This window comes from Micromys minutus (genome assembly GCF_963924665.1).
Source record: "Micromys minutus genome assembly, chromosome: 5".
Lineage (NCBI taxonomy): Eukaryota > Metazoa > Chordata > Mammalia > Rodentia > Muridae > Micromys > Micromys minutus.
This window is the reverse complement of record NC_137974.1, coordinates 81945089-81971724: the sequence shown is the minus strand read 5'-3', so window position 1 is coordinate 81971724 and position 26636 is coordinate 81945089. Positions and strand designations below refer to the sequence as shown.

The 26636-nt window shown below is 42.6% G+C and overlaps 1 protein-coding gene across 1 annotated transcript in view; it reads right to left on the bottom strand.

Moving 5' to 3' along the window:
• IL1RL2 (interleukin 1 receptor like 2) overlaps positions 1-20170 on the bottom strand; it is a 41585-nt gene extending 21415 nt beyond the window's left edge. Inside the window, exons 1-6 of the mRNA XM_080917061.1 lie at positions 20067-20170; positions 19219-19288; positions 18237-18471; positions 16779-16977; positions 5374-5536; positions 2004-2075 (exon numbers count right to left, since the gene is read on the bottom strand). Coding sequence (XP_080773187.1) covers positions 2004-2075; positions 5374-5536; positions 16779-16977; positions 18237-18471; positions 19219-19276 — 727 coding nt within the window. The 5' untranslated portion in view covers positions 19277-19288; positions 20067-20170. The remainder of the gene's footprint in view (positions 1-2003; positions 2076-5373; positions 5537-16778; positions 16978-18236; positions 18472-19218; positions 19289-20066) is intronic.
• Positions 20171-26636: the final 6466 nt, after the last annotated feature.

Genomic DNA, 26636 nt, shown 5'->3' with positions numbered 1-26636 from the left:
CTGTTTTGCAGATGCTCACATTTCTGAGTCTGCTATTTGGTGCTTAAATTCCCTGGAGGTTTAAGTCCTTCCCACCACAGTCACAGCCCCACCTCCTGAAACAGCACTGAGACCTTGTTCTCTCACTAGCACTATTAGCAGGAGCAGGAAATACATTGTTTCCACATTTATCTTTGTTACGTAGTTGCTGCTTAGAGAGAGACAAAAGTGTTTCAATTATTTATACACCTAATTATAATGGAATTTACGAGCCCCAATGTCTTTTGGGAACATCGCTGGCCACATGCCATGACATTTGATTGGCAGCATCTCACTGTCAGTGTCTTGTGAATTAACTCTATGACTTAACTTCTAACCAAGAAAGCAAATTAGTAGAAAATGTGGTTTGTCTAACTTTTCTTTCTTTTAAATCTTAAAAATTCTAAAAGAAGAAATGGGGTTGGTATATTTTTAAACAGTACAACATGTTTCTATGTGTTTATGTGTTTATACTATGGAGTAACTAAGTCATGCTATACTGGCTGGCTTTGTGTCAACTTCAAACAAGCAACAGTTACCTGAAAAGACAGAGCCTTAATTGAAAAAAAAAAAAAAATGCCTCCATGAGATCCAGCTGTAGGCAGTTTTCTAATTAGTGATCAATAAGGGAGGACCCAGCTGTCAGAGGCTGGTCATCTTGGGTTCTATAGGAAAGCAAGATGAGCAAGCCATGAAGAGCAAGCCAGTACTTAGCACCCCTCCATAGCCTCTGCATCAGCTCTTGATTTCAGTTTTCTGCCCTGTTTCAGTTTCTATCCTGACTTCCATTGGTGAGCAGGGCTGTGGAGCTGTGAGATGAATAAAACCTTTTCTCCCCAGCTTGCTCTGGTCATGGAGTTTCATGGCCGCCATTTTAACCTAACTAGGACAAAGCTAAGTAACAGATGGGCTATCTCACATGTCTAATGAGTGGGGTTTTTTATTGTTTTGAATGTAATTACCGGTTCCCAGATGCAGTCTGTACAATGTCCCCTCCTCAGGCAGCATCTCCAGTATCTTGGGGTTTCACTTGCCTAATAAACTTGTCAAAGCTTCCGGTATATCAAGCTTTCCTATTACATGGAAACAATTGTGCTGCCAAGTTGTACTATTCTTGTATTTCTAAGACTTTTAACTTTATGTATTTGACTCATGGTGGCATAAAAAAATGCTATTTTTCTAGGACTGGAAGAGCAGTAACTCTGGAAGCTGAGGCAGGAAAATGGGAAATTCAAGACCTGCCCCAAATAGAGAGTGAGTTCAGTTTAGTCTCAAAATAAAGAAGTGAAAGGACTCAGGATAAACCCTGGTACATTGCTTGTCCAGTGTGTGTGAAGCCATTGGTTTAATCACAGTATCAACAACAACACCAAAGTATTTTGAAAAGCCTTGCAGTTTTAATTATAATAAAGTGACTCAATTTGTAACTTTCTCTTTGGAGTCTTGAAAGATCATTATTAGGTTGAAACACCCAAACTGGTTTTTATGATAATTTTTGTAAATCATACCTTCTTAGTGTTGTTATTTTTAATCTTATGAACCATGCACTTTTACACACGTCTCTTTTGGAAAAGCTATTGGACCAATAAAAATCCTAACTGAATTACAATAGTGACTGAACCTGAGGAAACCTTTCAATGAAGAGTTGATTTAATTGCCTTTTTTCTTTTTCAGAAGTGCTCTCATGATGTGTATTTATTAGCACTATCTCTACATGAGAAACATGTGAGTCTCAGTTCTGGGGCATTGAATTTTCAGTCTCTTACTGTGTAAATGTAGGCTGTCTTGTAGTTATTTCCCTTACTCCCTGAATGTACTTTCCCGTAGATCATGTGACTTTCCCGGTGAGCTCAGGCACACCCAAGTTGGAAATTAGGCCTGTAGAGCTGTTGCCTCTACCACAATATTTTAATGCATTCATTGAAACAAGTACGTGCACTGAGCATTCCCCATGGTGACTGGACAGCTTCAACAGCTTCACTTACCAAGTGGAACTTCAATGGAGTTGTTTTTTGGATAGGTGATGTTAGGGATCCTTCCTCCAGACCCAACTTCCTCTGATAAGAAATCACACGCACAAGAACTTCATTAGAAACACAAAAATCATGCGCTGCCCAGAAACCTAATGTAATGGCATGAAGAGAAGGCCTTCAAACACATGGGTCAAGCAAAGTCAAAAGTCAAGAGTGTGACTGTAGGATAACAGAATGTGGCTGCTTTCTGTGAAGCTCTTCATGCGTAGAGCTGAGTAGCCAATGATCACCATCTACTAGGTCACACATGTCAAACCAGGAGATCATTCCAGTCAACCCCTCTCTCACTGTTCTCCTGAACTTCTTCACCACACAGCATAACACACTTAGCTTTCCAATGAATCTATGTCTCCACTTCTGAACCATCTGCCTTCTATAATCTACTTCTTTACGGCCATCTTAACTTCCCACAGCTTGAATTGCCCACTAAACAACAGTCCTCGGGAAGTCTTAACTCCAGAGCTCTCGCTCTGAGTTCCAGACCGACAGATGTTATGGCCTGTTCCACTTTTCTGGCATGCCCTGCTCAACTTGCCTAACCAAATCTCTCCAACACCTGTTTTCTCCTTGAGCTGTTTTATTTCATTGGCTAATGTCACTTTCCACTCTGCATCATATACCGAAAGGCCTAGAACCCATGACCTCTTCCTCCTTTCTACTGAAGTAACACTAAAAGGTATACACTTCCCCTTTGGAGATGCTTTGACATTATCCACATGTGATGGTTTGTATATGCTTGGCACTATTAGAAAGTGTGGCCTTGTTGGAGTAGGTGTGTCACTGTGGGCATGGGCTTTAAGACCTTCATCCTAGCTGCCTGGAAGTCAGTATTATGCTCAGAACCTTTAGATGAAGATGTAGAACTCCCCGCTCTGCCTGTACCATGTCTGCCTGGATGCTGCCATGTTCCTGCCCTGATGATAATGGAATGAACCTCTGAACCTGTAAGACAACTTCGATTAAATGTCTTTAGTAAGACTTGGCTTGATCATGGTGTCTGTTCACAGTAGTCAAACCCTAAGATGCTGCATCTCCCCATCATCCATGTTAGCATGTGCCTGTGCCTGCACGATGTCTTTCTTGTACATCTGCACCTGCCCCCCAACCACTGTCCTAATGTTCTTTCTGGTGACAGTCAACTGCTTGAGACATCAAAAGCACACTGAGGTGCTCCTGTGCCATCAAACCCACTGTTCATGAGGCCATCCCTCAGAGAAAACATAGTTCCCCTTGTCACAAGGCCTCCATAGCTTTGGTCTTCTTTCTTTAGGCATCTTAGCCATTCCATCAATGGATGTACTGCTCTTGAATCATGCATGTAAGCAATCATCTCCCCTGTAATGACTGCTCTCACAGTGGCTTTTCTATCATCTGCTTCTGCTTCCCCTGCTTTCAGGCTTCAAGTCTGTCCTGCATGACACACTATTCTTTCCTCTCCACCTGGCACAGGGCTTGTTTCCTAGGCCCTCAGTGAAAAGTCAATAGATAATCCTTGTGCCCAAGACCAGACTATCAACACTGCTGGTTGCTGCCAATGTATCCTAGGTGGTCTCCAGGACTCTAGGCTTGCTTCAACTTCCCCTTCCTCAAACCATCCCGTGGCCAGTTCCTCTCATCACAAACCAGCCTCATACCTCATGATTGTACATAAATGTTGATTCTACTGATGTGGTGTAGGGACCTTAGATTCAACAATGTCATACGAATTTAACCTTTTCAGAAACACTCTCAGCTATGTATGTAAGACTAAGCACTGTGCCTGTCAGCTATTCAGTCAATGAATGGATCTATTCCTGGTGGGGGGCTCTAAATAAGCTCAAGATGGCTTCCAGAAGACACCATCAGCAGGAAAGACCAAGAGCTGGACAATTACAAAATCAATCGCAACTTTTCTTAATGAAGAGGTAGAAAAACCAAAAGTGAAGAGTATCCAAAATATTTAAACATTTATATATTATAGTTACATATAATTATATATTTTATATACTTGTATAATATATAACCATATATTATATTATATATTACATGTTATAATATAACACATATTTAGTTTATTATATTTCAAATATTACATATTATATTCTAAGTACTTGTTATCTTATATAATATATTTAAATTATATAAAATATATTAAATATTGTATATTAAAATTATATCTCAAATATTTAAATTTCATAATTTCAGCTAAGAGGAGTGCAGGATAAACCAGGAAGAACAGTGATGGGAAGAACAAGGCTGAGATACAGAAAACATGGATCCACCTGACTCTTTCCAGAGCAGCTCACGGAAGCAGCAGGAATCCACCATGGGAGCAGATAGCCCAAAGGTGCAAGTCCATTAAAGAAAATAAAAGCTATGTTGTGGTTAGAGAGATAGTGAGATGGTAAGAAGCAAAGCCACTTACTGATAGACCCTGGGTTCTGTTCCCAGCACCCACATGGTGGCTCACAAACACCTGTACTCCAGTTCCAGGGTCTCTGATGTCCTTGGTCACTAGGCATACAAGCGATACACAGATATGTATACACTGACACATGCAACATAAAAATAAGTCTGAAAGAAAAGGGAAGCTGCATTCCCTTAGGTGCAATAATAACCTTGAAGGCCCAAGCAGAAGAACAACCAAATAAGACAAAAGAATTCTTCATTCAGTGTGTAGGAAAGAAGGAAAAAATATTTTCCTGGGCACAAAAGGCCACAGTTCTAACCTTGATGATGGTTCTAATGAGCTCTGTGGTTGTTGAGAAGTTGTACAAGAGTCTGCTGGAGCTGAGGATTGGAAGCTTTCTGGCCTCATCTAAGACACTGCCTTACAGTCTGCAGACTATCATGTGTTCAAAGGCAGTGTGTGCCGGTGACAGGGCAGTGGCATGGCTGCTCCCAAAAGAACTGGCTTGACCGGTAGGTTATCTAAGAGCCCTGTCCACAGACCCTGAACTTCAAGGATTCCAGCAGGTCCAACCCTGGAAAGACGCAGCACAACACTCACAGCGGAGATGATGGGAAATGAGAGTAGTATCTGAACTATCTACCTCATGTTGGATGCTGACACTTTGCTAGGCACCCAGGAAATTCACCCTTCACACCATCTCTTTCAGTGTTCTCCAGCTAAGAGTTTGGAATATTCTGTTCTTAAAGGAGAGAAAAGTAAGCAGTTTGTGCCCATTGGTCTCACTCTCTGGCCCCCTGATCTAACAGTAACATGGCTGGGGCTCTGCTACCCTTCGGCAAAATCAAGATCCAATTTCCAAAGCCTGAAACAGGAATTTATCTGGCTTCCATAAAGCTGAGAACCAAGCAACCATATTTGAGGAAAACTTACTGGTGTTCACAGCAATGTAGTTTCTAACTGTGAAGTGTCTCCCCAAGTGTGTCAGTCTGGCTGAGCATGCATAGCTTCCACTGTCCTCCACACCAATGTTGTTCACAAGAAGCTTTGCTCCTGAAGTGCCGTACTTCTTCCCTGCTTTAATCTCTTCACAACCCTAAATGCACACACACAAGAAGGGAATGAATGCTGGCCTAGTCTAGTCACTTTGTTAGCATTACCCTATGAACTGTGGGGAAATGTGTCTACATCACTGTTTCTCAACCTGTGGGTTGCAGCCCCTTTGTGGTTACATATCAGATATTTCCATTACATATGATTTATAACAGCATCAAAATTATAGTTATGAAGGGGCAGCAAAATAATTTTATGGTTGGAGATCATCATAACACGAGGAATTGTATTAAAGGGTCACACCCTCAGGAAGATTGAGAACCACTGCCCAATATCTACATAGTCACTTACAACCTAAATCTTAGATATTAACCATAAAACTAGAAACAATGACATATGACAAATCGACAGAGATGAGAGATAGATAGGCAGAGATAGATGATTGATTGATAGATAAATATTATAGAAAGATAGATGATTGGCAGAATGACAGAGATAGATGATGATGATGTAGATAGATAGATAGATAGATAGATAGATAGATAGATAGATAGATAGATAGATGGATGGATGGATGGATGGATGGATGGATGATAGATAGATAGATAGATAGATGGAAGAATAGATGAAAGATAGAAAGATGCATGGATGGATGGACAGATGGATAGATAGACAGACAGTAGGATAGTTAGGCTAATGAACAAAAGATGGAGGTTACTGCGCTAGTCACATTTTATCACTTTAACAAAAACACTCCACATGAACAACTGAAAGAACACATCATTTAATATACTTGTGGATTCAGAAGTTCTCCATCACTCGGAGAAGTGTGGGATGGAACACAGGAGAACATACCATGGAGGCCAGGACTGGAAAGAATAGTAGATTTATGTTAAGTCAATACATGATTGGACAGTGGAGAGGTAGGCGCTGAAAAGGAGGAAAACGGAAGAAGAAGAGAGATTAGAGGAGATCAAGATGTAGTGGGCAAAAGCAGACCTGGATCCTGGTGGCCGTAATTGGCATTAGGTAGAATTGAATATTTTTAAGGGATTCTATAGGTCTTTTATCTCTTAGAGAAGGGCAGTTTGTATCTTTGTCCATTTTATGTAATCATATGGTATAGAGGGTTCGTGGATTGGGAATTAATATATAAACCTACATGAAAAGCTATCAGGCCTTAGAGTCATGTGGGGTGAAGAAACAGTCTGGGGCAGAAGCACCAGGGCCTAGAGCGGTATCCTCGAGTGAGACCTCGTGGGCCAAAAAAGAGATAAGACTTTCCATTAATTATATTTACCGCAACGAAGAATGGCAGCAGTAATCAGCTTTCTCTTTTGTCTGTTTGTTTCATCTGGAACACAGACTATGAGACACTGCCACCCACATGCAGGGCAGCTATTTTTCTCTATTAGTCTTCACTGGAAATATCAAGACAGGCACACCCAGAGGTGCTCTTTAAATTCTTTGGCTCTTCTCAATCAGATCATGTTGACAATCAACATAGAGAAAGGGAACATGGACACTTATCACTTAGTCTCTGTCTCTCGGTCTGTGTGTGTGTGCGTGTGTGTGTGTGTGTGTGTGTGTGTGTGTGTGTGTCTGTGTGTGTGGTATGTGTGTCTGTGTGTGTCTGTGTGTTTGTGGTGTGTGTGTGGTGTGTGTGTGTGTCTGTGTCAGTGTGTGTGTCTGTGTGTGGTGTGTCTGTGTGTGTGTGTATTTATGAGAGAGAGAGAGAGAGAGAGAGAGAGAGAGAGAGATCTGTTTGCTTCTATCTCAAGAAGACTTGGTAAGGAATATTTTACATGCTGAAATGGGTGATACAAACACTAAGTCCAGTAGGAGTTGAGAAGAATGAAACTTGTGTAGCTGCAAAGATTTTATGGAAGAAGGCTACCGCAGAGGAATGTTCTCCACCTCAAGTCCCATCTCTCCCAGCAGACTCCCACCCCATGATGCCAAGTGCCTTTGCCAGGATTGCAAGCCCAGGTTAATTGGATAATAACGGTTTCAACCACACAAAAGACTCAACTCCTCACTGCTGAGAAATTTGCTTTATAGAATCCAGTGTATATATAGGAGGCCTGAATGATGAAAGAGAACACACATCCATCTATAACAAGAACACCTCACAGAACTTCTTCAGGGCTCAAACAACTACCAATCATTAGTCTATAAAGCGCATTTCTCTCTTGCCATTCCAGCAACCACAGACAAGGAAAGCCTCACATTTAATGTGTTTTGGAAAGGGCTTACATGCCCCTCCTGTGTGTGTGGTGTGTGTGTGTGTGTGTGTTTATGTTTGTGTGTGTGTCTCTGTATGTGTGTGTGTGCTGTGTGTGTATGTCTGTGTGTGTGTGTATGTGTGTCTGTGTGGTGTGTGTGTGTGTGTGTGTGGTGTGTATGTATGTCTGTGTTTGTGTGTGCTGTGTGTGTGTATGTCTCTGTGTGTGTCTGTGTGTGTCTGTGTGTGTATGTGCTGTGTGTGTGTATGTCTGTGTGTGTGTCTGTGTGTGTGTCTGTGTGTGTGGTATATGTCTTTGTGTGTGGTGTGTATGTCTGTGTGTGTGTGTGTGTGGTGTGTGTGTATGTCTGTGTGTGTGGTGTGTGTGTGTCTGTGTGTGTATTGTATATATGTTTGTGTTGTATGTGAGTCTATATAAGTGTGTCTGTGTGTGAATGTCTATGTGTATGTGTGTATGTTCTGTGTGTGTTGTGTGTAGATGAGACATAGATATCAGGTGTTTTCCTCTGTCTCTTTCTACTTTGTATTTTGAGACAACACTGACGTGGCTGGGCTAGCACCACCACAGCCAGCTTTTTTTTTTAATGTGTTTATGGGGCGAAAACAAGGTTCTCGTGTTTTCAAGACAAACATCTTGCCAAATGAGCCACCTTCCACTCACCTTCTATGCTCCAGTAACTCCCTGCATTAAGCTAATCGCCTTTACCTCACACACCCACTTCTAACACTTGCTCAAACCTGTTCCTTTCCTTGAGGAGCTCCACTCCACAGTGAGACTGCTTGGTTGGCTGAGTCCAATTTTTATTCAAATATTTGAGTTTCTTTATTTCCCAGCATAATAAGAGGCATTGGCCAGGCAGAAATTAGATGCATTTACTGTTCTCATGAAGATCACAGTCTAATAGTTAAGTAGATAAAATCCTAAGTCAATAAAAATGCAACCAACTCAGTGTTACATTCTCTCATTACTTAGCCAGTCGCAGACGAATGAGTCCTCAGTCTCCACCTCAGAAGAGGAGAATAAATCTACTCTGCGCAGGCAATTCATGAATAGTGTCAGAACGCTTATCTACAACATACCCCTGTCTTCTTAAGTTCCTTATAAATTGTGTCAACAGATACTCTGGAAAGAGACTTAGCTACAGTAGGTGGGACCAACTATTAGGGACTGGGTGAATAAGGAATCACCCCTCACAATAAAACGGGCACTTTGAATACATGAGGCATTCAGATGAGTGTCAGTTATTTTTGTAGTTAGATATGTCCTATAAAATAAGGGGATAAGACATATAAATTTATGTGGCATCTTGAGCTTAGATTATTTACAGCATATATCCATTAGACACATTAAAGCTTACCCCAGAGGTACCAAAACATGTCTGCTACATGTTTTTTAATGGAAAAAATCATCACTGAAACCTTGGATTGACTTGACTGAATGCAAGTTCACGTCTGGATTCTCTTCTTCCCACCTTGCGTCATCTGTCCACCTGTATTTTGTGGTGTCGGGTTTGTCTTTAGTTTGCTGTTGTATGAGTTTCATGATCTACTTCTTCGGGGTTCAAAGTCACAAAACTTAAATTCTTAGACTTCAAAAACTTCTCTCCTGTAGGTTCAACTGGAGATTCCCTGGCTAGGCACAAACTTCGCCGAGCTTCATGGTTGAGCAATCCCGACTCTGACTCATTGTTTCTTCCAATTATCCACATGACCAATCACATTAATACTTACCTTGCCCTGTAAGGAACATCCCACCCCTTGCAGTGACCTGAAGTGTCATTTTCCCAATCTACTGGAGGATACAAACTTTCTACTGGTTTGATTTATTTTAATTCCAGGGGGATTATCAAGACTTAAAGCATAAATAATAACAGTAGAAGTCATCTATACTTTTCCAGTTTAGATTGTTATGGAGATGCATTCTTATGAAAATAGATCTTATTTCTGAGAGACTGGAACTTTTGTTAGACCATATAGCCAAGTTATTAATGTGCCTTAAGACCTCTTAAGACTTATCCTGATGTCCTCCTATGTACTCGGCCTGGTTTTAACCTACCTTTAAGAGAATAACATAACAGCCAACTTTACTTGCTTTGGGTTTTCCATGTACCAGTCCTAACATAAGTTAGTACATATCTGTAATTTTAAATTATGCACTATCCTATCTCCTGCTGCAGAGAGCAATGGATGCATGTTATGCTAGTCAATCCTGAAAGCATCAAATGGGTGTAAAGAGATCTTATATACAAACATCCACCAAAAATACTGGGTCCAATATACAGATGTCACTTGAAAATGGTATGTTTTTAGAACTGAGTGCTTTGGGATCAGCTGGAGACAGTGACCTAGTCCCTTATAAAACTCTGTTAAAAATTTGTATAAGGTAGCCCTCATTCCTATCCCTTTGTTAGGAACACACAGCAAGAGGCAGTAAGTCACCAAGTAGGTATAGATAGATTCAGACACAAGAACAGACTGACGACAACCCCCAAACCACACACAAAGACAGACAGATGGACAGAAGACAGACAGATGGACAGAAGGTGGACTCAGCAACAGATAGACTAATGACAACCCCCAAACCGCAAAGAGTTTCTGAGGGTTAAGACAGGCCATTCCCGAAGGTCAGGGGTTTATCAGCAGTACAGGGGACCCCTCCATGACGACATACATTACGAAAATGACGATGACAAATTACCGATGGGATCTGAGTAGCTGACTCTGCTATCTCGATGTGGAAAGTGCCCTGCAAGCTGAGGGCCAGAAATTGGATCTGCAGAAAGCCAGCTCAATGTCCAGTGAGCGTGGCCGCAACCTGTGATTTCAGCTTCAGAAAGCAGAGACAGGTCTGCAGAGTTAGCTTGCTAGCAAGGTTGGCCACAAGGTTAAGTGCTGGGTTTAACGAAGAGGCTGTCCTTCAAAAATGACATAGAAAAGCAACTGAGGATGAATCTTGCCAGACAATGACTTGCTGCACACTCTTGCACACTCTTGCATACTCTTGCACACTCGCCCACATGCATGCAAAAATATCCACAATACACACATGCAAAATGGAAAAAAAAAATTTCAGAGAAATGAAATTTACTAATGGATTTAATAGATGGCTTTACACACCCAAGAATAAAAGTTTGGAAAGCAAGCCAGGAAGAAATTCCCACTTTGGCAAATGCTCAGAAAGTACTAGAACAGGAAAATGCATATGGGATTCAGAAAACACATTTTAAGAAAAAAGAAAGGATGTACTATATATTGAATTAGCGTTCCAAAGAAGACAAAAGGAAATAAGTTAAGAAAATGCCGAAGAAAGGGTTAACTAAGGAACAGTGGTGAGAAGACACAATACATTATATTTCAAAAAACATTGAGAAAGGAGATAGAAATCTCTCTCTTAACTTACCAGAGTTCTAAACTCCAGAGTCAAGGAGAACGATTTTGAGGAGTTCATAGGTTCGGGCATATTACTTTTAAAAAGGGCAGAAAGACAGAAATAAAAAGGTCCAAGGAGCATGGGAAATCCTGGAAATATTAAACTCTTGAATGATGGCTTGAAAGTGCAAAGCAAAAATAAATGTCAATCTATGAAGAACAGTTTACAAAATGAATAAAAAAGATTGGAGAAAATAAAAACATTTTTAGAAAATGACATAATTTGCCCTAAGAGATGCTAATTGGACAGACAAATATTATATGTAATTATCCCAAGGGCTGCAAATATGCCTCTCTGGTCAAGAGTTAAGAGCACTTGCTGCTCTTTCAGGGGACCTGGCTCTGTTCCTAGCTCCCACATGTGGATACAACCATTTGTAGCTCCTGTTACAGGAGATCTGATGCTCTCTTTTGGTCTCCTGTGCACTCCCTCTATTTACACTCACTCATCCAGAACACTGACCACACAAGCTGAAAACAAAGAGGTCTTACAAAAAGACACAGCTTGGAGATACTGACTAAACTCAGAAGAAGATACAGTTTAATGTGTAAAGAAACTCTAAAAGAATTTCAATTAGCTACAGCATGAATGTCTTTGGTATTTAAGTCATCCAAAAGTTAAAAATCAATAGTTAGAGTAGCGTGTAAGCCAAAATCCTGCTAGAGAGAATGTAAAACTCTAAAGCCCTTCATTTCCTCAGAAGGTGATAAAATACTAGTCCCTATAAAGCTGCAGTAAATCTAGGTTGAGTATGGGTGAAATAACCAGCCAATGACAGTTGAATATGTCCACCATGAAATTCATAAAAATAAAAATAAATAATAAATGCTTGATTAAAAAAAACAGTAAAAAAATAGTTAGAAAATAAGTTCAGAACCAGAATGATTGGTAGGAAACAGCAGCAGAGGGGTGCAAAGGTTGCAGAGAAATATGTGGAGTAAAGAATCCCAGGCTAGAGATTTTAAAAACCCAAACACCTGCTATTAAAACTAAGTATGCCCTGAGATTATGCAAATACATAGAAAAAAGTAAAGGCAAAAAATATAGAAAAAAATGATTCAGCATCCTGACAGCTACCACAAGAAAACTGGTATTATTGCATTAGTACCAAAGGGAGACAAACTCCAAGAAACATAAAAAAGGCACACCTCAGAAACTCAATGCAGCAGGAAGCCGGGGTAACTTAAAATATTTCTGTAAACAATATCTCAAAAGCATAGTGCAAACATTAATAATGTCAGATGTTCAGCGAAATGAATAATCACACTGATGTATGTTAACACGTCTCTCTCACCACCTTGTGTAGCACAAGCCTGGCTGTCAGTGTTTATACTCTGCAGCACACAAGATGCATTTACAGAGGCTGAACACATGCTGGTCCAAAAACCCAGCCCAATATTTTAAAGTTCCAAGATTATTTGGAATTATGTTCTCTGTCATGCTGCCTTCCTATCATAAACAGAAAAGTTAAATTTAAAAATACCCAAACACTGCTACATTTGCAAATTAAGTAGTCCTCCAAAAACATCTGGAGTCAAAGGAGAAGTTACAAGGAAAATTGGCATGACTAGAATGGGGAGCTTAGGGAACAACAGAACAAAACCTGTGCAGATCAGCCAAGATGCCGCTTAGAAGGAAGCCATGACCTTACACATATAAACCAGAAACTTGGGTTTAATGAGAAGACTCTACCTTACAATGCTCATAAAATAATAGCAAAAATTAAAACCAAAAGTCAAAGGGGTGAGGAGAACCAGACAAGAACAGAAATCCTTACTGGATACAAGGCTAATGTACAAAAAGAGATTGTGTTTCCCTATAGCAGCAACACACAGAATAGGAAAACACAACCACACTGAGACAGTAGCATCGGTAAACATCAGCACACAAAAAGTAAATTTAACGCTAGCAATGTATGTACACAGAGGTAACTTTAAATGGGAAAAAATGATGTGCTATAACTTAAAAGTTTCAAAATTGTAAAAGCTATCAACCTTTGAGAGGTTTATGGATACCACCATTTAACTAAAATCTAAAATCCTATACAGTTTGAGCTTATATGTAGGAATGTATGTATATACGTATGCACACATGTACATCTATGGTTGCAATAGCATTTAATAAGAGACCATAAATTTGAGGGAGAGCAGGAAGGTTATACACCCGAATTTGTAAGAAGAAAGAGGAAAGGAGAAAAATGCTGTAATTATATTAATCTCATTTTTTTAATTTAAAAAAACTAAAATATTATTCTGTGAAAGTGAATGAACTGACTTTAAAATCCATGTGAGCACGTGAAGTACTGCAGAAGCCTGGAGAAGCTGAAAGGAGGATGGGGAAAGGAATCCTCCCATATTTCCAACACAGTAAGTCCAGCTAAAGTAGAATTAAGTGTCAGAAAGCTTGCTGTTAAAAACGAGCAATGTGAATATGAAATTGTGTAGATGTGCAGGGGAATGATTACTCTCTACCACAGGAGAACGCTAAGGCTAGGGAGTTTGCAGAAAAGTCTCAAGACTGGACTACTAACACAATAAGAGGTAAAGAAAGCATGTCATGAAACCAAGACCTCCTAAACAGAGCTACACACAAGCATCAGTCTGACCAAAGTCATGGTTGGCATGAAAATGAGCAAGAAATCCACATAGAGAAAAAAAATAAGTTAAATGTGACCCCAACTAACACTACATACTTAAAAAAAAAAAACTTAACAAAAGAGTGATGATGATAAGGCTTATCAGTAAAGACACTTGCATCCAAGCCTGGGGACATGAATTTGATCCTTGGGACCCACAAAGTGAAGGGCAAAAACTGAGCTCCACAATTTTCCCTGACTTCTACATGCATGCTATGGCAGGCAGGAGTATACACACACACATACACACACACACACACACACACACACACACACTCACTCACTCACTTACTCACTCACTCATATGCAATTACCAACAAGCAAACTGAAGAAGCACCAACCCTATCAGTCATCTGGAAATGTAATAAAGACAGAATGGGACAGTCTATCCTCTGAAAAGCCAGCACTACAGGGAACAGGTTTTCAGGGAGCTGGGCTGCAGGGAGTTCAGGGCAAAGCTTGTTCTTGGGCTTCATCTCCAGCACTGAGGAATGAAGGGAAAGGAGGGGGAGCCAGTTAACTACATCCTTTTCTATCAGATACAGAAACATTAGGATTCTACCACTGGCCATATTCTCTATGACATAACTGCTTCATTCGTCTGCAGAACGTCCGACAAAAGTCTATGCATGTGTGACCCAAATGGTGTGCACATGAAGTTAGCATGCACAAGAAATGGCATGCCCATCAAGTGGTGTGCACAAAAAAGAGCGTGCACAAGGAATGGCGTTTACAAGAAGGTTCCCACCAGCTTCTAACTGGAAACAGTCTGAGAGTCTAGCGGTAATAATGAAGTGTTATACAACACTTCCAGTGGACATGGACAATTGCCTGGAAGTACAGAATGCAGTGTGGATGGCTCTCACAGGTTTACTGTTGATCCAAAGAGGCTAACTACTCACAGATAATTTGAACACGAAGTTCAGAAATAAGCAAAACTACTGTGAGATCCTCTGAGTTAGGAAGGGGGTGATCTGATGATCAGGTGATCCTGGGCATGAAGAAGGCATGGGGTTTGGTGATTGGTTGGTTGGTTGGTTTTACAGTTACCAAGGCAGTGTTTGGACCTATTGGTAACAGTTAATTTAGACCTTGGTGGTAAGTGCAATTAAACGTGTATTCACTTTCTGACTATCCTTGTCTACCTGTAGGTCATTCATCTATTTTCTACATATAAATGTTAGGCTTCAAGTTATAAAAATACTTTTTCATGTCAGTTGGTTCCCAAGAGCTTAAAGAAATGTGTAGAATCCCCCCATAAGTTTTCAATAAAACAGGAAACAAATTAACAGAGAAATGCACTGAAGAGGATTTAGAAATGGACAATAAGCTACACAAATGGCCAACGGTCAATCAATTGGTAATTACAGAGGATAACTCAACTACCCAATTTCATGCTCACCACACTGATTTGATTTAATTCTTTCTTTCTCATTTTTTCTCTTTTTGAGACAGGGTCTCTCTGTAGTCCTGGCTGTTCTGGAACTCTCTCTGTAAACCAGGCTAGCCTTAAACTCATAAGATCCACCTGTTTTCCTAATTTAGATGATCACACATTAGTTCTGCTTCCCAGGTCAAATTGATTTTGTTTACACAAGAAGTTATCTTAAGTTTGCAAGAAATGGGTGATAGTCCTACTGGGTCAAACTAAGTTAAAGTTTTGGAAGCGATCTGTAACACCGGTAGAACGCTGAGTTATTTATTTGTGTCTTTAGCATCTGGCAATTTTAGGTGTGGTTGTCTAGCACCCTTGAGAACTTCCCACTCTGTCAAAGATTCACAAGACAGGTGTCAGGATGCTCCTGCCCACACTCCACAAAGGGAGACAGAGAATATGAACACGGAGCAGATAAAGATGATCGCCAAGAGCCAAGTGGGCTTTCTAAGAAGACAGAAGGCTTCATCTTGAAGGACAAGCTGCTCATGCAAAGGGGCTTGGGTTAGGGAGTTGAGAGAGTCTGTGCCCTGTAATGAGGAACAAACACGATCTCCAATGCAGAAGTAGACATACAAGGAGGGAAGAGAGGATAAATAATTTACCAGTGTAATGAAACCTTCAAAGTCATGTGTCATTTCCTAGGAAAGGAAAAGCTACCAAAGTTCAGCACAGCAAAAGTTAGACATCTGAATAATCTGAGACAAAATGGGGGAAGGGATCAAAACCCAGAAAGCAGTGGTTCTCAACCTGGGGGTCACGACCCCCATGGGAGTCACATACTAGACATTTATTTATGTTACAAATTGTAACAGTAACGAGACTACAGTTATGAAGTAGCAATAGAAATGATCATGTGGTTGGGGGCAGGGGAAGGGGGGGTCACCACAACCTGAGGAACAGTATTGAAGGCTCACAGTGTTAGGAAGGCTAAGAAGCATTGCCCCAAAGGAAAGTCAAGGCTAGACTGGAACAAGGGAGCTGAGCTGCAGTATCCAACTGTGCCGCGTGCAGACAAAGCCAGGTTACAGTGAAAACCGGATGGAGAAGAGGAACATGGGAAGCTGTTCACATCTCGAAGAGGAGCAGCTAAGATACAAGTGAGCTTTTAAACAGAGCATTAGGTGAGGCTGTGTGAGGCAGGAGTTGATACCTAGGATAGTGTTTGGTGAGCCACGGGACGGAGATGGCAGGAGTCTTTCTTTGGCATGAATTTGTGCCATTTGTAATTGTCCAAGCACCGGATCTCAGAGCCATTCCAACAAACCAAGGTGAATGACAATAACACAACGGGAGCTTGAAAAACGGATCATTGTGGGCATACAGAAGATAAAGCAGCATCACCAAACACTAGCAACCGCAAGTTTAAAGTAATTATCAGGGTTACTACCAGTTGTCCCAGGCACATCAACTTTATACCAAACCTGCCCTGAAGGATTCTATTTACCCTTGGGGGCAGGGGAGGGGAGTGGGTTTTATATAGGAGAAGAAAACATTATCAACAGAGGATTTTGTTGTCGTTTTGTCTTTTGTTTTTTACCTTATACCACTTTATTGAATCCAAAGCACAGCTGTCTGGGAAGTAGAGATGACAGGTCAGGCTGCCCGATTTTCCTATGGGTAACGTTTGCCAGTACTCGTCTGACGAATTTATGGGACTCTCTTCGGTGGAAGAGTCACACCAATGTTTTCTAAAAACGGTTAGGTTTACAGGTATTCGGTAACAGCTGTGGGCATTCCTGTAAAACGAAAAACAAAGAAATGCAGCAGGACATAGCCAATGAACTCTGACGCCGTCTCAGAATTCAGTAAACGATTTCCACACCTTTTCTTATTAATTTCTAGACACCACACAAGCCCTCTGCAAACCATGCATTGTCCAAGGAAAAGTAGTTTCCATGCAGGGTAGACATTGGCATCTCATTCAGCATGGGCTAGGAGAAGCTGAGGGTCTCCATGAGTCTTTTGAACTATTTCTCTGAAGACTCTATACTTCATTTCCATGCCCACATTCCACTTCCGCTACAAAAGTCACATACACTTACTCGTGAAGACACATCCGATAAACCAAAGGATTGGCGAACTACAAAACCTATATCCCTTAAAACTACCGATGCCGTGAAACCTCAAGGCTGAGAACTGCTCCAGGTTAACAGAGATCAAAGGCATAAGGAACACATGTAATTTACAGGTGGGAAAAAAAACCCAAAATTTAGGGAGAGAAGATAATACATTGTTGCCATTCAGGCTCCGGTGGAAAGTCCGAATTACAACTCTCAGGCCAAATGTGTTTTACAGCAAGGTTTTACTGATGTCTTGAAAGTCTTCACAAACTAAAAAGGAGGAGAGGAAGAGAGTGGGTAAGTGGGGAGAACAAGAGAGAGACAGTCAGTGCAAGACAAAGACAAGACAGAGGGAGGAAAGAAGAGCCTTTGATGAGACATATTTTCCAATGGATTCAAGTGCCCTCCGAGCTAAAGCGTCTTCCACGGAACTAGCGCAATAGTCTACAGAAACATTACATCTGGCACAAGGACTCATGTCGTCTCTAGAACATCCCAGATTTGCTAGCTTTTAAATGTCTGCTTTAAGCAGATTCCTTATCAAAAGTGTTTAAATGACCCATTTGGGTCCGGATCAGCCAGTTTCCCCAAAACGTTAGGCATCTTCAGAAACAGTAGCAATAGTATTTGATAATGACACCGTGCAAGCTGGTCTGGTCACTTCAGTGAAAAGGACAATGCAGCCTGTGCTCCACACAGTATTTCTAAAACTGCTCTGCTTCCAAATGTGTTTGCTGGAAGCCATCTCACACCAGTTTAAGGCCACCCCCGTTTGCGCATCTGCTGGTTGGGGTTCACATCTGTCACTTCAGAGCTTTAGAAAACAGTTGGAAACTGGTCTAGGTGACAGAACAAGTCTCAGAAACGAAAGTCAGTAATACCCATTCTCTTAAAAGAGCTGTTTAGAAACGGAGAGTGAGAGATGAGGCACTCACCTTATAAAACACTGGTAGATGCCCGAGTCCTCCAGTGCCAACGGAAGAAACAAAATCCAGGTCTGGTCCTGGTGAACTCGAAGCTGTCTGTTGTTGGATATCGGGCTTTTATTGGGTGTTTTGTACCATGTCAGATTTGTTGCCCTGTTTGTTACTGTAGGGTATGTACAATTGAAAGAGAAAGGCTGGCCCTCTGAAATCATCTCATGGTACATTTCGACATACTTACATGTACCTAGGGAAAGCAAAAGAAATAAAATAAAATAAATAATAAAACAAATAATAAGATAAAATAATAAAAATAAATAATAAAATAATGTTTAAAATGACAGAAAACTGGAGTCATTATTCTTTTCAGAAAATATTTTGCTCTGGGCAATGTGAAATTTTATTTAGGGATTTGTTTACTTTGGCCATTTCCCCAAACCAGTCATTTAGAAACATAATGCTAAGACCTTCAAACTCACATGGAGGACAAGGCTTCCCCAGGGCCCTCCACAGAATCGCCACCCCTGTGTCTGTATCTGCCCTCTCTTAGCATAGACCCAACCTGGTCACTCCCTGCCTGTACCTGTGGCCACATGTATCCTCACCGCACAGTGCTTGGTTTTAAGGCCCATTCCGACCAAGTTAGTTTTTCTTAGAATCTTGTACTCTTTGGCATCTTTGGACCATCAATAACTCTTTATATGAAACAGATACCACTAGTAACCTATGGCTTTAAGCATTGGAACTGAGTACGGCTTGAATGAGGACTTCTCAGTATCACTCAAGTTAGTCCGAAGTTCCAAGGTGACATTTGGAGTTGAGCCTCCAAAAACTTGGGAATGAACTTTTCCTATTTCTCCCATCCCCCCACCCTCCATCTCACCCCACCCTCCGCCCCCATCCCGCCCTTGATTAGCAAGGGTGCCACCCCTGAATGTGAGATAAATGGCACGTGCTGCAGGGATGCAAGGACTCACAGACCCACTGAACTTACCTGCTGCCACAAAAAGTGGAAGCGCGAAGGACACCCCACAGAAGAGCAAGGATGTCATCCCGATTTCAGGCTACAGAGGGGGAAAAAGACCATGGCAGAAGTAAGGAATGCTCTGAGATTAACACCTTCTCCGCACATAGTGGGGCGCACATAGTGGGGCACACAATGGGACTCAGACTTCCAAGAACCCAGAATGTCAGTCCCAGTCACCCCAGTCAGGGTCACCGGTCTTCACTCTGCAAGCAGAGACCTCCACATCTGCCCCCCCCCCCATTCCAGGGCTGGCCTCTCCCCCATTCCCACTCCATTCAGCTTTTCTGTCCCAGCCTTCAGAAGCCAGGAAACTCAGACAGGCCTGTCTGTGAAGGGGACTGCTGGGGAGTTAGCGTCCAGGGCCAGATTTGGTGGCACTTGGATTGAGCCAGAGCCAGGAGATCACACGGCAGGCAGCCAGAGCAGGCTGTGGACCCGCCCAACGTGCGTCTGTGATCCTCCTGGGTCTGAGCGACTCCCCTGAAGCCCCAGATACCCGCTGGCTGAGGAGTGAGCGCAGGCCCACCTGGGAAGAGCAAGGGCCAGCAGGAATCCCGGAGTTTGACCCAAGTCTCAGCCCACTTTCCAGGACAGAGTCGCTTAGCCGGCCCAGGGACGATCGCGAGCTCCCTCCCCTCTCCCTTAGCAAGGATGCCACCCCAGGGCTGCTCCACCTGCCTATGGGGTCTGAGAGCTCGCGGGGTCTCCTAGAGTCCAGAGGAAACCCCTTTGGGACCGGATCCCAGTAGGTCACCGCATTCCGCATTCCGCAGCTTGGGCGCGTCGCCTCTCCACCGAGGGCGGGGCAGACTCACCTTCCCCAAGTGGAGCAGAACAGAAAGAATCTGTCCTTAGAAAGGCATTCGGTTGTTTTTTGCTTTGTTTCGTTTTTTTGCCGGGAACCCACGCTAACACATTCATCTAGTTCATCTGTCAGGAATGTCGAATGTTGGCTTAAATATACTCCAGATCATCGCTAAAAAAAAATTATCATTTCCTTTCCAAACACTATTTGTGAGGTTCTTACATGCCCAGCACTGCCCTAATATGGACTATTCCAGATGTGGAAGCCATTCCACATGGCTTCTGCAGAAAACCATTAACCCTGTCATTGTGCTAGATCGTAGGTAAAGCGGCCTCCCAACAGGTTGAGCACGCTGCAGTCTAAACTTGCCATAATGTGATGCTAGCCGGACCTGTCTTGCTGCCCCCAGAGAAACGGGGGATCCCACTGGTCACGGGGAAGAGCAGAGAAAGCAAATGCTGCTTCTTAGAGGGCATTCCTGGTGGTCTTTGTGGATTAGAAGCTTTAAGACTTTCAAAGCAACCACAGGGTCAGACTGACTCTCTGTCCCAAGTTCACTAAGTTAAGATGGACAAGTGTCTGTCGAGAGACTGTCCCTTGGCAGAAGGACTCTGCCTCACACTTCTGGGATGATCTCTGTGTTGATTAAGTGTGTTTATGCATAAGGAATTAATCATTAGGTTTGGATATGGAACAGACCCTGAGCTTTTCAATTACAGCAGGGGGTGGGGGCGAGTATGATGTTAAGCAGAAAAAACAGAAGAAACATACTTCAAGTGCTGCCTATATGGAAACTAAACAAACAGGAAACTAAGATGTTGAAGAGAGATAATGGGTGGGTCGAAGAACCCTGTAAAAAGAGGCTGGGTTCACTTAGTACACACCAAACCCCATTAATGTATAAAATTAGGGGGGAAAAACTGGTTGAAGTGTTAAAAACAAAAGCACAAAACTATCACATGTGTGCACGCAGAACCTCCCAGAGAAACGAAGGGAGGAACTGAGCGCGTACTTACAGAGGTCCGTAGGACAATCTTAGCTTTGTTTGGGATGGCCAGAAGAAACCCTGCTTTGGTAGAAACTTACTGACTTCAGTCTCCTCGCATGACCTCCTATTCTTCTCATTTTCATATCTTGAAGTGTGTGGCAAGCAGTTGTCAAGGGTTACACAATCCCAAACAAGCTATGTCATGTAAGTAACAAACATCGGAAGGAATCTTCTCCCGGCTTCCTGTGTCTGTCTGCCCATTGCCAAACTCCCAGCCTTAGTGCTTATTCTCTTCCTTCCCCCTCCCTTTGTGCGTGTGTGAGCTTTGAGTGTGTGTGTGTGTGTGTGTGTGTGTGTGAGTGTGTATGTGAGTGTGTGTGTGTGAGAGTGTGTGAGTGTGAGTGTGTGTGTGTATGTGTGAGTGTGTGTGTGTGTGAGTGTGTGTGTGAGTGTGTGAGTGTGAGTGTGTGTGTATGTGTGTGTGTGAGTGTGTGTGTGAGTGTGAGTGTGTGTGTGTATGTGTGAGTGTGTGTGTGTGTGTGTGTGTGTGTGTGTAAGAGAGGGGGGGTGAGCAGAGAGCAAGACAGAGAGAGGAAGTTCCTCAAGCAACACAAGGTATTCTTACATAAGTTGTCCTAGTCACTGTATTAAATTTACTATACCGGGCACTTAAATAACTTACTTTTTAATAAAGCACTCTAGTTACGGGATTTAACCTTTGAGGTGGTGTGCTTCTCAATAAATGCTTTCTCCTGTAGAAAGTCCCATCCCATCGTGTGAGCATGAGCCACCGATGTATTTCTCTCTTCCTTAGCCAGTTTGGTTGATCCATTTTTACATTTGATTACTTATTATCCATAACTTGGCTGCCACATTGAGGCCGTGCCTCTTACATGTTTGAGAGCAGCTCCAGGATCATTAGGTAAGTGTGTCTGCGTGTCTTCGACTGAACTGGCAAACCTCTGGTTGACTGTTTCCGTGACCTTCTCTAGGGAAGGATTTCAATGTCCCATGTTCTTGCCAAACACTAAAGGCATCTGAATGTGTCCCATGACACACGGAGTGTTGGAAAGACAGCTTAGAGACGTGGGCCCTTCCACTGCTTGAAGCCATTATTTTATGGTAAATAACATTTTTTTTTAAAAAAAGATATTTAACTATTAAGAAGCATGTACGATAGCAAATACAGCAAAGAGATGGGTGGGAAGCCTTTCTCCTGAGCAGTGCCTAGAGCCCAGCGGGCAGGTGTCTGGGAGAAGACCTCTCTCTTTCTACTTTTTAAGTTTTAGATTTATTATGTTTAATTATATGTGTATATCTGTGTCAGGTATGTGCATGTGACTGCAAGTGACCAAGGGTCCAGAAGAGGGTGTCAGTTCCCTTGGAGCTGGAATTACAGGTGGTTGTGAGCTTCCTGATACGGGTTCTGGGAACCAAACTCAGGTCCTCTGCAGCATCTGCTTCCACGTCTAATTGGCAAACCATCTCCTGCTGAATGAATAATCAGTACAAAATCTCTGAAGGACAGACTTTGGGACGCTCCAAAAAAACTGAGTGAAGGAAGAGTGGTCACCACACGACAGAGGGGAGAGTTGGGTAAAGTGAAGTACGGAAGTATGTGTGGCTACATCACATGGGGCTGGGGACAACAGTTCAATGGCTGAGTTTATTATTGGAAAAACTAAAAGATGTTAGAATATTTAAATCAGGAAGGATATAATCTCATTGTTTCAATGGTACCCTTACTGCTAAAGACTGCAAGTGGATTCCATAGGTTTTCAAAACCAGAAATATATAAAGTTGTGGGGGGAAAGTAAGGTGGAGGCTTAGGGGGACGTGGGAGGGTGATGGGAGTAGATATAATAGTCAAAGCCGGGAAAGTCAGTGTATGCCATTGAACTTGCTGTGTCCCCTTTTGACTCAGAGAGTGGGTGTTGGGGCCTAGCTTAGCAAGTCCTTCTTCAATAACAGGGTCTTGTGGTTAGGGGTAGGGGGAGATCAGAAGATAAAGAGGCTAAAAGAGAGAGAAAAATTTTTTTTTTTAAATTTGGGATCTGAAGGTCTTGTACAAACTACAGCTTGAGCCAAGCAAGCTTATTTAAAACATACACCATTTTATATAATATTTCTAGGGGGAGAGATGGGGCTGGACGAAGAAGCTATCCTACGATGGGACAAAGTCAGTAAGAAGCTCATTAAACAATGTTGCATGAGGGGAACATAGGGTTTCTGGAGCACATTATAGGCCACACATACATTGGCCTTGGGACTGATAACCATAGCTCCATACAGTTCGACAAGCTGAGATGTCAGGATCTGACTTCCCAGCTCCCCCAAGGCCCTGTCCCCAGACCATTACTGGCTCTGCCAAGGTATTCCTGATTTAGAGAAGGACCCCTATCCTTCTCCATGCACTAGGTCCCAGGGAAAGCCCTGGTTGGTCAGTCAGACAAGCTCTCTACAGATATCAGAGGGAGATGCTCCCTGTTTTGATCTATATGCTTATGATATGAATCTCATCTCTCAGTTTCAGTCTAACATGAAACTTAGAGACCCACAAATCATACATCGGAGTAGAACCTAAAGTCTGGATATGTTAGGAAGAGAGACAAATACTTGGGACGATGTCTGGTACAAGAACCAGCCCCACAGAGCCTCAGAAGTTAAGGGCTACCGTGTGATTATTTACATTCATGGTGATGAGTGCACACGTTCAGGATTCCTTCTACTTGGGCTTGAAGAAACTCACTGCCTCCAACAGATCCCACTACAAACTAAAGTCCTTATGATTAGCAAATCATTTCTCCAACTAGAAAAAGGAAGTCTCGCTGTGGGGTTTCAGTTAGGGACTCTTCTTCCTCGGGGTCCATAGACAGAGGAAGCTAGTTTTCAGAATGGCTGTTCATCTATCTAATCTTACTCTGATTCCTCAATGACCCTTCTCTCCAGGACAAGAAGCTAGAGTGAGATGTGCCAACAGGTCTTCAGGACACTCACCTGGTAGTTGGTAGTTGATGTCTCCCAGTCTTTCCGGCCTGGTGAGCAGGGAGCCATGGCTGACACCCTCCAGGTGGTGCTGGCTCCTAGTCACAGTGTCCAGGAGCTGCTGGCCTGTTTTGGCTCCACCAAGAGCTGTGATTCACCCTGCTTGCACATTAACACCCTAAATTCTTTCCCACTCTTGATGATCCTGGGCCATATTTTCAAACTTAGCTTGGACATATTTCCTTCTCAAAAATAAAAGGACTTGCATCCATCCCTCTTCAGTGTCATCTGGAGAAAGTGGGTGGTTAGAAAGAGGAACTAGTTGTCTGAGAGTTAGAGGACCTGGCTCCTGTCTCATCATTGTGTGTGTGTGTGTGTGTGTGTGTGTGTGTGTGGTGTGCACATGCATTCGCTATAGGATGAAGAATATATGTGCTAAGACACATATGGACATCAGAGAACTTGTGTGGTGGGTTCTTCTTTTACATCTTTACAAGGGTTCCAGGGATTGAACGCAGGTCATCTGGTTTGCAGAAAGTGCCTTTAGCAGAGCCATCTCACCAGACAAGCACCTTATTTTGAAGCAGGGTCTCTCTTGATATTTTTGCCATTACATAAGCCAGGCTAGCAGGCCCTGGAGCTTTCTCCTATCTCCACGTACTCTTTCCTTTTGGAATGCCAGGTTATCTAACTGCTGAACAGGAGGGGAAAGATTCCATCTCCTATAATGTTCCCGTTCTCTAAAGCCTGTCTGAGTACACACACGTGTACAAACACATGTACACGCGCACACACATACACATTCACACACTCAGGCATGCACATACACACCTTGATTTTTGTCTAAAAAAAAAGAGGAAAAAAGAAAAAAAAAACAATCATTCTCGTATTCTGACACCCGAAGTTCAAGTCAGCAGCCAGGGTAGGAGGAAGGATAGTAGGAGAAAGGATGACCGCTAATCTTGATGGAGGAAAGACCAGTGTGCAGAGGCAGAGAAGACAAACTAAGGCATTGGTGTCTGGAGAGTTCCGGAAAGTTCTCAGGCCAAAGAGCAGCGGTGTCAGACACCTACGGCCGGTAGCCGTAATGCTGGCTGCTGCCAAGAGCTGAGGAATCCTGGTGTCCAGCCTGCTGGTTGCTGCATAAGAGCTCTCACGCCTGCAAAAGCAAAGGCCCAATGATGGCTGTCTATAAAAGAACAACAGCAGGCGCTGCTCAGGACTGCATGGGCCACCCATGCTGTCAATCACACCACACGGGGCGGGGCGAGAGCAAAGGCCAGCATGCTCGCGATGCGACTTTTTCTTCATAGCCTTCTCTCTCTCTCTCTCTCTCTCTCTCTCTCTCTCTCTCTCTCTCTCTCTCTCTCTCTCTCTCTCTCTCTCTCTGAATCCGAGTTTCTTCTTTTCTAATTTTTGCACACGTCTAATGCTCCTAGAATATCCACCTACGCTTTGCAGCAGGCATGTTTCCTCCACTGTGAAATCTAGCAAAGGACGTGAGACTGGGTTTATTTTCTTAATCCATTTATTACGAATAATTTGCAAGTTAAAAAATATTACAAAGACCAGAGGTCTACCCGTCCGAGTAGCCTTTTCTACACACAAGAACTGCTCCAAAGTGCACTGTGGAGCTTCCCTGCAGATTTTACACCTTCACTATCAACTGCACTTAGCTACCACAAAGAAAAAAGAAAAGAAAAGAAAAACCTGTGACATAATTAAACAGTATTCTTTATATTCTCTTTTATGACTCATGTGGCCTGAACTGTCCGAATTCGGTCCTTGCTCATAACATGATGTTTGCCCTTTGCTATTTTTCCTATTGCATATTAAACTATGGCCATATGCATGCTCCTTTATATATGCATATATACAATGCAGTTATATAAACCTGTGTATGTTAAAGGCTAGTATTAGCATTCTGACTAAGGCTCCTCCCAACAGTTACCTAGCAACAGCCTTGTAGGCCTAGCTTGCTATGAAAGTAACTGTTTGGCCTCCCTTTGCCTCTCTGTCTGTCTGTCAGTCTGTCTTTATCTATCTATCTATCTATCTATCATCTATCTATCTATCTATCTATCTATCTATCTATCTATCTATCTATCTAACTCCTTCTCCCTCTCTCCCCTTCCTCCTCCCCACATGCTCCTGGCCAATCTCTTCTTCTCTCTCTCCCCACCCCCCAATCTCTCTCAGTGTGTGTGTGTGTGTGTGTGTGTGTGTGTGTGTGTGTGTGTCCTTTCCTGTCCCCTCTCTTTCTGCCTCTATTCCCTTCTCAACTCCCCTTCGCTCGTCCCCAAATAAACTTCATTCTATATTAGACCTGTCTCATGGCTGGTACTTGTCTGTGGGGGGGGGGTCCCTCAACATGTGCCCTCCAAGGCACACACACACAGCACCATACCGTGCTCTACAAAGCATACCACTGGCTTTACAAAGCACACCAGCTAGGATCTGTGGATAAGGAGAACACGGTTTCTCTCTCTCTGAGATCGGGTGACTTTGCCTAATGTTTCACATTTACATCCACTTGTTTTCCTTAAAATCTTGTGACTCGTTTTTCTTATTGTTTTGTTTTGTTTCCTTCAGGGCAGAGCAGGATTT